Below are 14,467 nucleotides of genomic sequence, written 5' to 3'. Positions count from 1 at the left end.
CTTGATCTTTCTGAAACTAAATAGTGTAAAGGTTTGACTCAAATATTGTATGTTAAATCTAGGTTCCTGGATGATGTAGGCAGTGTTGATGATACCTTATCTCAAGGATTGACATTGATTGACTTTGGTCAAAGCATAGACATGAAGTTATTCCCTCAAAATACAGTTTTTGTGGAAAATTGTAAGACATCTGGCTTCCAGTGTATTGAAATGCTGTCAGAAAAACCATGGACATTCCAGGTATGTCACATTTTACTTTAAGCTTCTTAGCTACACCATAATTTAAGAATTGCCCTGCCTTCTGTATAATCATGTAAGACAAATTAACCAGGTATGTCTAGTCCCCAGAAAGCAGAACTAATCCAGCTACAATTATCAGTCTATCAATCAGCTCACACTCAGTGATGGATGATATTGTCAGACATGTTAGTTGCTCAGTTTGCATTGCACCAGGCCCACTTAGCTCCAGGCTTCAAAGTCCTGGAACTTTCTTTTCCCAACCCACATTTACCTTTTTTGATAAACAGGACTGTCCAGTTTGATGTAAAAAGACACATGACCTGAAACCAGCAGACATTGTGAACTGGTGAGAGACATGGGCATAAACAAATGTGGAGTTATTTCAAAGCTTGGGCTATACCCTGTGCAGCTCTGTTACTAATAAACACGACATTCAACATACAAGATGCAGAATGTCTGTGACTCCACATACAACACCTATCAGCACTGTAGGTGAGCATGAATAGTAGCAACTCAAGACAGCAACTCACTACCACCTTGAGGCAATAAATATCAGCCTGCTAACAATACAACCCAAGAATGAATCAAAAACAAGTGCTTTGCTGTGCCTTGTTAACCTATTTTGCAATTTTAATTAACTAAGCAGCTTTTTCTTAAATGTTTCATATTAAATGAAAAAAATCAGGGAATTATTCAAAGCATTATCTCAAGCTCCAAAATACTAACTTGATGCTTGTTTTTGTGGCTTTTAGACAGACTACTTTGGAATTGCTGCCACAGTTCACTGCCTTCTTTTTGGTACATACTTGAAATTAAAGAATGAACAAGGCATCTGGAAAGTCAATGCAACTTTTCAAAGGTCAGTTTTGTATTACCAGCAAATCTGAAACTGTCACTCTATCTCTGAACTATAGCCAGGTTGATGAATTCTTTTTTGTTTCAGAGGTCATCATGCAGATATGTGGAATGATTTCTTTAATACCTTGTTATACGTTCCCAACTGTCAGACTCTACCATCACTTCACAATCTACGGGAAAAGCTAGTGTCACTCTTTAAGGAGCAGTACACAAAGAAACTGAAATCACTTCGGCAGAGGTTAACAGTACTTCTACTTGAAAATAAGCCTTCACATAAGAAGAACCTAAACTGAAAAGCTGTGTATAAGTCCAGATTGTATAAAGAGAGCTTTGTATTTCATTCCTGTTATGCTATGCTTAAAAGTATTTCATTGCAAGTGTTCACAATGGTAGCATCTAGATTAAAGCTTTTGACATCAGTTTTGGTGTCAGGAGTGCAAAGTTGTGCCATTACTCATTCCAGTGTATATAGCCCAGGCTCTGCATCATTACTTTTCTAATACACATCAGTAAGAAGTTTGGAACTTGGGAGATTTGAGATACATTTCCTGCTTCACAGCTTATGTGATAGGGAAAGATTTGGTGTCTGTGTCGGTTGAACAGCAGTGATTTCAATTCATGACTAGATCACATTCTATCCTATCAACCCTATGCCTATTAAAGACTCAAATCTTTCAATAGTATTGAAGGTACAGGCTTAAGAACAAAATTCTAGGGAACAGATTAACAATTTATTTTACTCTGAATTAGACAATAGTCCAACCACATTTAAGTCTGCTCTCAATTTTTAAAATAGTTAACTGGAAGTAGCCCATAGCTGGAGTTATAACTGACTGGATTACAGCCTGAAAAAGGGCTTTTGTGATTACAGCGGCAGCAGAGAGAGAAATTGCTAGTGTGATCATGGACTGTACAGCAAAATCAGCAATAATGGCAGCTTATTTACATTCCCCCCCTTTTTAAAAAAAATCTGAAGTTAGGAATTCTAAGTTAATCAGATAATTGACACTTGGGTATTAAAGGCACAAACTTTTCATGATCATCTATTTTAAATATAATGCTTAGAGCCCAGAGGGAGCACAACAATAATTTCCTTCTAACCACAAGTATCACCCATTATAAGCTGACTGAAAAGTCTGATTTTAGTAATCCTGTACATTTGATTTTTAAACTGCTGTCCTGCCTTCACACCTGGAAATTTTGGTACTTAAAGACCAATGACTCAGTGCTGAAAGGCTTTGCATGTTACATCTCTTCCTGTGATTGTGCATAACTTAAACATGTTAAGCAACATTGCCACTCCTTGTTTTTTGTGTGCAGTAGCTAAAACAGCCTGTAACATTAGGAACTTAGCACGATCATGTTTGTTAATAACACAATCTTGTTTTGTATTTAAAGGGTAGCTTGAGTAATTAAAAACAATGGAAATCATTGATCATTTTAGTGCAAGAGTTCAATTGGATCCAGTTATCTCCTGTGTCAAGTACAAGCTGCTCAAAAATAGAATTTGCATTTGCAAAAAAGATGCTTTGCATCTTACACTGTATAGTTTTCAGCTGAGAATACATGTGAAAGCAGACAAAAACATCTTTCCTTTTGAATCTATGACATGAGCCTTTTATAACAAGTTATGCAATACTATCAAAAGTGGGTTGCTTGGGTGCGTAATCATCTGGTGAAAGATTATCAATTTCTTCCAGAGTTGGTATTTCATCTTCTGGTTTTAGCTCCTCTTCAAACATATGTTGCAGCAAGGCATCAACAGTCTTGTATCCTACAACAAATAACAGTTCTTACCATTTGGCAATTGGAAATGCCTGTTAATAGTAATGAGCTGCCAAAATCAAATATCTGGAAAGGTGTGACACTTTGTAATTAAAACCTTAGGTTTGTGTTCACTCCCAAACTGCACAATCGAGGGAGAGTTATGTAAAATTTTAGCAGGTGCACCAGACTTTTAGCTTTCAGAGAATGTGGACATCACTGGTTAAGCCAGCACTTTTTTTGCATTTTAGTAATTCTCCCAGGATGTGAAACTTTGCATTAGATGTTGACAGCCAATTCATAAGTCCAATCAAAACACCTGTATTCATTTGCATTTGAAATGTTTGATCAATACTACTGCAGTCTTTATATGTACCTAGTATCCACCCTCTACCATCTTGTCACAAGTCTAGAATTGTTGGAATTCTCTGCCCGTTGAAGTGGAGGCTGCCTCGCTAAATATTTTTAAGACACGGGTTGATGGGTTTCTGATAAGAGAGGGGATTAAGGGTTATGGGGAGAGGGCGGGAAAGTGGAACTGAGCAGCGACAGATCAGCTGTGATCTTATTGAATGGCGGGGCAGGCTCGAAGGGCTAGATGGCCTACTTCTGCTCCTATTTCTTATGTTCTTATGATACGTATGTAATATTTTGAATTCATGACTTAGAATTAATGTCTAAAATTTGCAAACATATTTTACATAGCCTCATTAGAAGGCAAAATGTCTAGTTTTTGGTTGTAAGTTGAGGGGAGATAGAGAAAAAAAAAGTCATGTCTGATTCTCCATTGAGCAACCTTGAAGGACAAATATTCCATATACACAAGCCAGTTTAAAATCCCAGTGCCCCAACTCTGTATTCAAAGTCAATTAATTCAATGAGATCAGTTGAATGCACATCAATGGCAGTACATGATTGAATTAGTATCACTTCCACTTCAACAGTGATCTTGCTCCCTTCTGACAAAATGATAAAGGCAGCAGGGTGAAACAAAGGCAATGAGGTACAGGAACCTGATTGAGACAGCAGTGGCCATCATTCATAGACTGGGAAAAAAAAATTCAATTATATATACTTACGAATTGAAGCTATTCTAAATTTCAATCTGGATTTCAAGTCAGTATCATCAGTGTTGCCAAGATCATTTTCGCTCGTCTCCAGAACCTCAACTAGGTCTCCAGCTGGCGGGTTCCTAAATTAAATATTTATGTTTAAAGAGAATATCTGACACAAACTTTTGAACAACATCGTTATCACTGCTTTACTTACGTGCAATCTCCCATTCCGAGCTCTTGAATTTTCTTCTCAACAGCAGTTTCTATTGCACTTCTGGCCAATGAGTATTCCACAAAAAATGCTTCCAACACAAATGCTATAAAGATGCTTTTGAAGGAGGAGAAAAAGCAATCACGTTCATGTTGCCAAATCAAAGTATATCTGTAATTTCTAATGTCAACATATTGGACTTACTTGATAAGTATAATGACAACCATTATGTGAAAGATGACAAAGAAGATCCTTGCACTTAAGTGAGTTACTTTCACAAATCCAGCTGCAAGAAGTATTATCGTCAAGGAGTCCAAAAACAAAAGTATTGAAGGTAATAAGAGTCTGAACTATTGGGAATGTAATACGAGCTGAAAATCTATATGCAATTGACCCACTAAGTCGATTCAATGTATTTCAAAATGTTACTGTAGTATAACTGGTAATCACAGAGTAAGAACTCAAAATTCACTATGGCATTTGCCAATTTAAATATCTAGAAATGAAAATCGGTATGAGCAAACATGCCAATGTAGTTGTTAAATTGCCTTAAAAACTCAACATAAGCATCCTTAAAAACATGCTGTCCTTAACCAAGGCTACTCTTCCTGACTCCAGTCCCATACCAATATGGCTGACTGACCTTCCCTGAAACGGCTGCATCAAACTGCTCACTGACAACAGTGATTCAACATCATTGTCATTGTCGGTTGGCAATAAATATGGGCTGCCAGTGTCAATGATAACTGAAAACAAATTAAAAGCTGCAAGAGCTGCCCAACAGGCTAATCAAGCAGCCATCCTCACCAAGTCAATCTCACCGAATCATAACCTTCCAATCAAACTTCCCAGACTCCTCCATCACCAAGCCAAGGAGTATGCGACTCCATTGGCAGAAGGCACTTACATGGAGGTGGCAGCACAACAGTATGCAGCAGTGATGAGTAACAGGTTGAGCTGACTGGTGGTGATATAACCCGAGGGTCACCACATCTCAGGTGAGGGACAAGATTGAGAAGGCGGGGCCTTCATGAATATTTTCAATTGGTACAGGAATTGAGCCCACACTGTTGGTGTTGTTCTGCATCACTAACTATCCAGCCAGCCAACTGAACTCAACCAAGTCCCATAACTAAACATTATACAGTTACATGCTTTAGGTATTTATTTATTTTTTTTTGTTTGTTCTTCCAAAAATATAAAGGAAATGGCAAGTATGAGCGAGAGGCCAGTTTGCTGTATTTGGTGTCAGATGTGGGAGTTCCTGGAGACAAGTTGCCTCCCGGAAGTCCATACCTGTGCCAGGTGCATAGAACTGCAACTCCTGAAGGATCGTGTAAGGGAGCTGGAGCTGCGGCTCGATGAAATTAATAGATAGAAGTTATAGGCAGATAGTCACACCGGGGCCTCAGAAGGAAGAAACGTGGGTCACAATTAGGAAGTGTAAAAGTCAGAAGGGTGATGTACCAGAAAAGTACCCCAGTGGCTGTCTCCCATAACAGTAAGGGCTGGGCAACAGATGGGAGAGGGGAAGGGAGGGGAGGGAGAGGGGAAGGGAGGGGAGGGAGAGGGGAAGGGAGGGGAGGGAGAGGGGAAGCGCAAAGATATTTTGGCCTTGAAGGGAGTGCAGAGGAGGTTTACTAGGCTGATACCGGAGTTGAGGGGGTTGAGCTAGGAGGAGAGGCTGAATAAACTGGGCTTGTACTCGTTAGAGTTTAGAAGAATGAGGGGAGTTCTCATTGAGACGTATAAGATGATGAATGGGATGGATAGGATAGAGGTGGAGAGACTCTTCCTGCTCAAAAAAGACAGTAGGACTAGGGGGCACAGCCTCAAGATAAAAGGGGGGCGGTTTAGAACAGAGTTGAGGAGGAACTTCTTCACTCAAAGGGTGGTGAATCTCTGGAATTCTCTGCCCGTTGAAGTGGTGGAGGCTGCCTCGCTAAATATTTTTAAGACGCGGGTTGATGGGTTTTTGATGAGAGAGAGGGGATTAAGGGTTATGGGGAGAGGGCGGGAAAGTGGAACTGAGCAGCGACAGATCAGCCATGATCTTATTGAATGGCGGGGCAGGCTCGAAGGGCTAGATGGCCTACTCCTGCTCCTATTTCTTATGTTCTTATTTATGTTCTTATGAGTGAGCGGTCAGTGGAGGGATCCCCTGTGGTTGTCTCCCTCCAAAATAGGTATATTGTTTTGGATTCTGTGGAGGGAGATGACCCTCCAGGGGTAAGCCATGAGGACCAGATCGCCCGCACGGAGACAGGCTCTGTGGCCCGGAAGGGAAAGGGGAATAGGGGAGCAATAGTGGTGGGGGACAGGATGATCAGAGGTGCAGACAGGCGGTTCTATGGGCACAAACGAGACTCCAGGATGGTAGTCTGCCTCCCTGCCTGGGTACTGGATGTCTCCAAGACGGTAGGAAGCATATTAAAGAGCGAAGGTAATCAAACAGATGTAATTGTACACATTGGTGAAAATGACATAGGTAGAAAGAGCAGGGGTCATACAAGAGCAATTCAGGGAGATGGGTGCTCGGCTAAAAAGTAAGGCCTCTAGGGTAGCAATCTCTGGACTGCTTCTGCTGCCTAGCACTAGTGAGGTTAGGAACAGGGAGATTCTGCAATTGAACGTGTGGCTAAAAGGACTGGTGCAAGAGGGAGGGTTTCAAATTCATAGATCATTGGGAAGTCTTCAAGAGAGGATGGCACCTGTACAGAAAGGATGGATTACACCTTAAATGGAAGGGCACGAATATCCCAGCTGGAGGTTTTGATAATGTTTTGACAGGGTTTAATCTAGTGTGGCAGTGGGGTGGGGATCAAAACAGTAGGTCAGTAAGCATTGAGGCAAGGGTCGAGCTGGGGGGCCAGGGCAAGGCTAGCTAAGAAGAAGAGCATTCGGGAGGAGGATGACCTGAATGGGCCTGGAGGTCTGGTGTGCGTCTGCTTCAATGCGAGGAGCGTAACGGTTAGGACAGACGAACTTGGGCCTTAATGCTGACACGGAATTTGGATGTGGTTGCAGTGACGGAGACTTGGTTAAAAGGAGGACAGGACTGGCAGCTGAATATTCCGGGGTATAAGTGTTTTAGGTGAGACGGAGGAGGGGCTAAAAGAGGTGGGGGAGTAGCAATATTTGTTAGGGAGCATATTACAGTGGTGCAGAGGGTGGACAATTTAGAGGGGTCATGTAATGAGTCGCTGTGGGTGGAGCTCAAAAACAGGAAAGGTGCAATCACTATGCTGGGGGTGTACTACAGGCCACCCAACAGCCCAAGGGAAATGGAGGGACGGATATGTAAGGAGATTCTGGATAGGTTCCAGAAAAGTGGGGTTGTTGTAGTGGGAGACTTTAATTTCCCAGGTATAGACTGGAAAGTGCTTAGAGCTGGTGGTCTGGACAGGAAGGAATTTGTAAAATGCATACTTGAAGGTTCTTTGGAACAGTATGTAGACAGCCCAACTAGGGAGGGGGCAATACTGGACCTATTTCTGGGAAATGAGCCTGGTCAGGTCGTCAAAATTTCAGTAGGGGAACATGTGGCAAATAGTGACCACAATTCTGTTAACTTTAGGATAGTAATGGACAAGGGTGAGTGTTGTCCTATGAGTAGGGTGCTAAACTGGGGGAAGGCTAACTATAGCCAGATTAGGCAGGAATCGGTGGCCATGGATTGGGGGAGGCTGTTTGAGGGTAAGTCCATGTCTGGCATGTGGGAGTCTTTTAAGGAACAGTTGATAAGGCTGCAAGACAGGCACGTGCCTGTAAAAAAGGATAGGAAAGGTAGGATTCGAGAGCCGAGGATAACCAGCAAAATTAAGGATCTGATTAAAAAGCAAAGAGGTGTATGTTAGGTCTAGGCAACTGAAAACAGATGGAGCTCTGGGAGAAATACAGGGAGAGTAGGAAAGAACTCAAACGGGGAGTTAGAAGGGCAAAAAGAGGTCACAAAATGTTCTTGGCAGACAGGATTAAAGGAGAATCCGAAGGCATTTTATTCATATGTTAGGAACAAAAGAGTTGTCGGGGGGGGGGGGAGGGAAATCGGACCTCTCAGAGGCAAAGGAGGGGAATTATGCTTAGAACCCAAGGGAATAAGGGAGATCCTAAATAAATACTTTGCATCAGTATTTACAAAGGAGAGGGATGTGTTGACTGGGAGTGTCTCAGAGGGAAGTGTTGACCCGTTAGAGAGAATCTCCGTTACAAGGGAGGAAGTGTTAGGTTTTTTAGGGAACATTAAAACTGACAAATCCCCAGGGCCTGATGGCATCTATCCTAAAGTGCTCAGGGAGACAAGAGATGAAATTGTTGGGCCTCTGACGGAAATCTTTGTCTCTTCACTGGACACAGGTGAGGTCCCTGAGGATTGGACGATAGCGAATGTGGTACCGTTATTTAAGAAGGGTAGTAGGGATAACCCGGGTTATAGGCTGGTGAGCTTGACGTCCGTGGTAGGGGAGTTGTTGGAGAGGATTCTTAGAGATAGGATGTATGCACATTTAGAACGGAACAATCTCATTAGTGATAGACAGCATGGCTTTGCAAGAGGGAGGTCATGCCTTACAAATTTGGTAGAGTTTTTTGAGGAGGTGACAAAAACGGTTGACGAAAGAAGGGCCGTGGATGTCATCTATATGGATTTCAGTAAGGTGTTTGACAAAGTCCCTCATGGCAGATTGGTTAAGCAGATTAAGGCTCATGGGATACAAGAAAAGGTGGCTAGATGGGTAGAGAACTGGCTTGGCCACAGGAGACAAAGGGTAGCAGTCGAAGGGTCTTTTTCCAGCTGGAGGTCTGTGACCAGAGGCGTTCTGCAGGGCTCTGTACTGGAACCTCTGCTATTTGTGATATATATAAATGATCTGGAAGAAGGTGTACTGGTGTTATCAGCAAGTTTGTAAATGACACAAAGATGGCTGGACTTGTGGATAGCTATGAACATTGTCGGACAATACAGCAGGACATAGATAGGCTGGAAAATTGGGCTGAGAAATGGCAGATGGAATTTAATCCAGATAAATGTGAGGTGATGCATTTTGGAAGAACTAATGTAGGGGGGAGCTATACAATAAATGGCAGGGCCATCAAGAGTATAGAAACACAGAGGGACCTAGGTGTGCAAGTCCACAAATCCCTGAAGGTGGCAGCACAGGTGGAGAAGGTGGTGAAGAAGGCATATGGTATGCTTGCCTTTATAGGACAGGGTATTGAGTATAAAAGCTGGAGTCTGATGTTGCAGCTGTATAGAACGCTGGTTAGGCCACATTTGGAGTACTGCGTCCAGTTCTGGTCACCGCACTACCAGAAGGATGTGGAGGCTTTAGACAGAGTGCAGAGGAGGTTTACCAGGATGTTGCCTCGTATGGAGGGTCTTAGCTATGAGGAGAGATTGGGTAGACTGGGATTGTTCTCCCTGGAAAGACGGAGAATGAGGGGAGACCTAAGAGGAGGTGTACACAATTATGAAGGGTATAGATAGGTTGAATAATGGGAAGCTTTTTCCCAGGTTGGAGGTTACGATCACAACAGGTCACAGGCTCATGGTGAGAGGGGCGAGGTATAACTCTGATATCAGAGAGAGACTTTTTTTTTTAAAAACGCAGAGGGTAGTGGGGGCCTGGAATGCGCTGCCAAGCAGGGTGGTGGAGGCAGACATGCTGGGATCATTTAAGACTTACCTGGATAGTCACATAAGCAGCCTGGGAATGGAGGGATACAAATGAATGGTCTAGTTGGACCAATGCATGGCACAGGCTTGGAGGGCCAAAGGGCCTGTTTCCTGTGCTGTACTGTTCTTTGCACCTTTATTTTTATTGATAAACCCTACAGCTCCCTGTTATTAAAAAGTAAGAAAACCTAAGCTACCAATAAACTGTAAAAATATTTAAAGACAAATGAGGAAAACAAAGAAAATACTCACCAACATATCGCTCTGCTCTTTCCTGTACCCTTTTATCTCTAGGCTCCTCTCTTATTCCTCCTGTGTCCTTTTGTCCCCTTAGCTCAGCATTCTCTTGGGCCCTTTTATCCTTCCTGCTCTGCTCTCTCTCATTCAAAATCTATGCTCATTCTCGCAACAAAGTCTCATGGGCCAGTCAGAACCCTGATGGGCCATCTATGGCCTTCAAGCCACATGTTGCTCATCGCTGGTATATAGAAAGAAGGGAGTGGCCCTGGGAGCCAGGATGTTGTTATCCTGAGATTTCCTCATAACACAATTTCCTTACTGTTGTTGCCAGGATCTGCAAATCTGAACTTGATTTATTACATTAAGAAAAGCATCGGTTATCTTCTTTTGAGTGATGCATCGCTTTCTGCATGTATGTCCTGATCAACTTAAGTTTCATAATGCCATAGTGCCCGAGAATTCTCTGCAAGAATCAGATAAAAATACTCAAACAAAATTACAACCCTCAGTCATAGTTTTAAACTTTTCACTTCCAAATTCTTTGTCCTCAGTTCCAATTTACTAACTGAATTATCACCCCATAAAAGTACTTCTCATTCTCCCCAGGATCAATCTGATCTCTTTGTTCACAGACCAGGGAATAGTGATATTATACATCAAGATCTTATTATTAGAAACCAGATGAAAAGGTTGCTGTCTTTTATTCTCCCATATTAATATCTACCTCAATCTCACCACAGAAAAGTTGGAAGATTTTAAGGTCAGCTGTTATTTCCTGAAAAGAATTGTTCGTAAGAACATCATAAATTAGATCTGATTTTATTTTCATTTCTCCAATTCTTAAAAAATGACTCCTGATATTTATTTCTGTGACGTTCATAAAATAAGTGTTAAACAAAAACGGTGACAAGACACTATCTTGCTCTACACTTCTTGGTTGAGATAACTCAAAGAAAATTACAGCCCAGGAACAGGCCCTTCAGCCCTCCAAGTTTGTCTGAGCTAAAACCCCAGGGACCATATCCCTCTATTCATAAGAACATAAGAACATAAGAACATAAGAAATAGGAGCAGGAGTAGGCCATCTGGCCCTTCGAGCCTGCCCCGCCATTCAATAAGATCATGGCTGATCTGTCGTGGCTCAGTTCCACTTTCCCGCCCTCTCCCCATAACCCTTAATCCCCTCTCTTATCAAAAACCCATCAACCCGCCCATCCTATTTGTCAAGATATCCCTTAAAAATCACTATCGTATCTGCTACCTCCTGCGACAGCGAGTTCCAGGTGCTCACCACCGCTTGTGTTAAAAAAGACTTGTCTCATACATCTCCTTTGAACCCTGCCGCTCACACCTTAAACCTATGCCCCTTGGTAATTGACTCTTCCACCATGGGGAAAAAACTTCCAACTATCCACCCTGTCCATGTCCCTCATAGTCTTGTATATTTCTATCAGATCGACCCTCAACTTCCGTTGTCCCAGTCAGAACAAACCAAGTTTCTCCAAAAGCTCTCCTCATAGCTAATGCCCTCCACACCAGACAATATCCTAGCAAATCTTTTCTGTACCCTCTCCAAAGCCTCCACATCCTTCTCATTTTCTCAAGACTTGAAAGACTTACAATTCAGTTTTTTAAAACATATTTGTTCATGGGATGTGGGCTGGGCCAGCATTTGTTGCCCATTCCTAATTGCCCTGAGTGGTTTGCTAGGGCCATTTGAGAGTCAACCACAGTGGGATCACATGCAGGTCAGAACAGGTAAGGATGACAGATTTCCTCTCCTGCAGAACATTAGGGAAAAGAATAATTATTTGAGACGATAAAAAAGGATATCATGCCATTGATTGACGACCGTTAATTCAATCAGCAAAATGAATGCTGAAACAATATTATTGAAGTTATTCTTGCAGTATCTAAGAGCAGCAAACTGAGACCCCTTCAATGCTGGATTCCCACAATACTTGGCTGCAGGGTCACTGGAATTAGCACCATAAAATTGAATTCTGCCTTTGAATGCTTCCATTCCAACTATTGCAAATATATAGTATACGACCTAAAGGAAAATGCATTCATATTAATTTATTTTTTTTGAAAAGAGCTTATTGATCCAAATGTCAAGTAGCACAATTACTTACCATAATAAGTCCTGCATAGGTCAGCATTGTGGGAATAAGATTTATCAGCGTATTCAGCAGAACTCTGAATCTTTAAAAGAAAGCAAATTTAGAGACTTTATTTTTAAAGTACAGAATAATCTTTTCAGAGATTCTGTGCAATGGCCTTCGCAAAATGTAGTTTTTCCCTTCTGCCTCCACCATTGAAAATCTTGCATATTTATTGGAGCCCCTTCTAAAGTTTCCATCTCGAAAAAGAAAAATGAACAATATTTAGTTTATTTATTAGTGTCACAAGTGGGTTTACATTAACACTGCAACGAAGTTACTGTGAAAATCCCCTAGTCAACACGTTCTGGTGCCTGTTCGGGTACATCAAGGGAGAATTTAGCATGGCCAATGCACCTAACCATCACGTCTTTCAGACTATGGGAAGAAATCAGATCACCCGGAGGAAACCCACACAGACACGGGGAGAATGGGCAAACTCCACACAGGCAGTGACCCAAGGCTGGAATCGAACCCAGGTCTGAGAAGCAGCAATGCTAACCACTGTGCCGCCCTCACAATCGTAGAAGTTTCTTCGTTTCCAGAAATACACTCCGTTGATGTTTGCACTCATCTATAACTTCTACTCGTGGTTAGTTGTTACCTGTCTTTGAAGGTTTAGGTTTTTACACACCTTGTTTCATAGTAAATTGCTGAAAGTGCACGCTGTTCACCGTGCAGCGAAGAACGGGAACCACTGCCTCACAGCACCAAGGACCTAGGTTCTGGCTTGGTTTGTGTGGAGTTCGCACATTCTCCTCATGTCTGTGTGGGTTTCCTCCAGGCATTCCGGTCTCCTCCCACAGTCCAAAAAATGTGGGTTAGGTGGATTGGCCATGCCAAATTGCTTCTTAGTGTCAGGGGGACTATGGTAAATACCCCATGGGTTTATGGGGATAAGGTGTGGGAGAGACTGTAGTCAATGCAGGCTTGATGGGCCAAATGGCCTTCTTCTGCCCTGTAGGATTTTATGATTCTATGAAAACCAGGCACGTGGGGATAAACAAAAACAAGATAAAATGATGAAATATCCTATTTTGCAACTCCAATGGAAAAAAAAGGAAAAAGGTTTAAACATAGGAATAGAAGGCTGTTCTGCCATTCAATGAGATGAACTGTGATCTGTGAACTACCTCTATCTACCTGCCTTTTCCCTGTACCCCCTAATAATGTTGGTTAACAAAAGTCTACCAATCTCAGATTGAAAGTTAACAATTGATTTAGCATCAATTGTAGTTTTCAGAACAGTTCCAAACTTCTACCAAATTTTAGACTACTCACTGCCCCAACCCATTCCCCATTAAGAACATAAAAAATAGGAGCAGGAGTAGGCTGTCTAGCCTTTCGAGCCTGCTCCGCCATTCAATAAGATCGTGGCAGATCTGAAGTGAATCAGTTCCACTTTCCCGCTTTCCCCCCATAACCCTTAATTCCCTTATCTATCAGAAATCCATCTACCCATGACTTAAATATATTCAACGAGGCAGCCTCCACCACTTCAATGCGCAGAGAATTCCAGAGATTCACTACCCTTTGAGTGAAGAAGTTCCTCCTTAACTCTGTTCTAAACTCCCCCCCACTTTATTTTGAGGCTGTGCCCTCTGGTTCTGGTTTCCTTTCTAAACGGAAAGAATCTCTCTACGTCTAACCTATCTAGCCCCTTCATTATCTTGTAAGTATCTATAAGATCCCCCCCTCAGCCTTCTAAACTCCAACGGGTACAGGGTCAGTCTATTTAATCTCTCTTCATAAGCTAACCCCCTCATCTCCGGTATCAGCCTGATGAGCCTCTGACACTAAGATTGGTCCCCAACCTGCAGAAAAAACTTCTCGCCATCTATCCTATCCTTAATATTTCAAAAACTTGGAACAAATCACTCCTTAAATAGCTAGGGAACACAATTCCAGGGAACACAGCCCTAGTTTGCGATTGATTACTAATCATATCATGAAAGCATCTGTACGCCAGTTATCAATCTGACAAATCAAATACTTGGGAGCATCTGCAGGTGAATGGACTGGAGGATAAACATGTTACTTTGGCATTGTATTGGAACTGTTCTGCAAGCTGCAACTGATGCTAAATCAATTGTTAACTTTCAATCTGAGATTGGTAGACTTTAGTTAACCAACTTTAATAAAAGGTACAGGGAAAAGGCAGGTATATAGAGTTAGTTCACACATCAGGGTTAATCTCATTGAATGGCAGAACAGACTCCTCCTGTTACTATATTTAAACCCTTTTCCTCTTTTTTCATTGGCG

At 42.0% G+C, this 14,467-nt stretch overlaps 2 protein-coding genes across 2 annotated transcripts in view; one reads left to right on the top strand and one right to left on the bottom strand.

Annotated features, from left to right (window-relative positions):
• bub1 (BUB1 mitotic checkpoint serine/threonine kinase) overlaps window positions 1-2,529 on the top strand; it is an 86,252-nt gene extending 83,723 nt beyond the window's left edge. Inside the window, exons 23-25 of the mRNA XM_080192933.1 lie at window positions 63-240; window positions 993-1,099; window positions 1,184-2,529. Coding sequence (XP_080049059.1) covers window positions 63-240; window positions 993-1,099; window positions 1,184-1,391 — 493 coding nt within the window. The 3' untranslated portion in view covers window positions 1,392-2,529. The remainder of the gene's footprint in view (window positions 1-62; window positions 241-992; window positions 1,100-1,183) is intronic.
• The window catches only part of tpcn3 (two pore segment channel 3), a 56,309-nt gene continuing 44,362 nt past the window's right edge, over window positions 2,521-14,467 (bottom strand). Inside the window, exons 14-19 of the mRNA XM_080192934.1 lie at window positions 12,178-12,247; window positions 11,876-12,095; window positions 4,333-4,423; window positions 4,132-4,245; window positions 3,942-4,054; window positions 2,521-2,872 (exon numbers count right to left, since the gene is read on the bottom strand). Coding sequence (XP_080049060.1) covers window positions 2,727-2,872; window positions 3,942-4,054; window positions 4,132-4,245; window positions 4,333-4,423; window positions 11,876-12,095; window positions 12,178-12,247 — 754 coding nt within the window. The 3' untranslated portion in view covers window positions 2,521-2,726. The remainder of the gene's footprint in view (window positions 2,873-3,941; window positions 4,055-4,131; window positions 4,246-4,332; window positions 4,424-11,875; window positions 12,096-12,177; window positions 12,248-14,467) is intronic.

This window comes from Carcharhinus amblyrhynchos, chromosome 7 (assembly GCF_965287045.1).
Source record: "Carcharhinus amblyrhynchos chromosome 7, sCarAmb.v2.hapA, whole genome shotgun sequence".
In the NCBI taxonomy this organism is placed as follows: domain Eukaryota; kingdom Metazoa; phylum Chordata; class Chondrichthyes; order Carcharhiniformes; family Carcharhinidae; genus Carcharhinus; species Carcharhinus amblyrhynchos.
The sequence above is the reverse complement of the archived record's forward strand: the minus strand, read 5'-3'. Positions and strand labels throughout refer to the sequence as shown.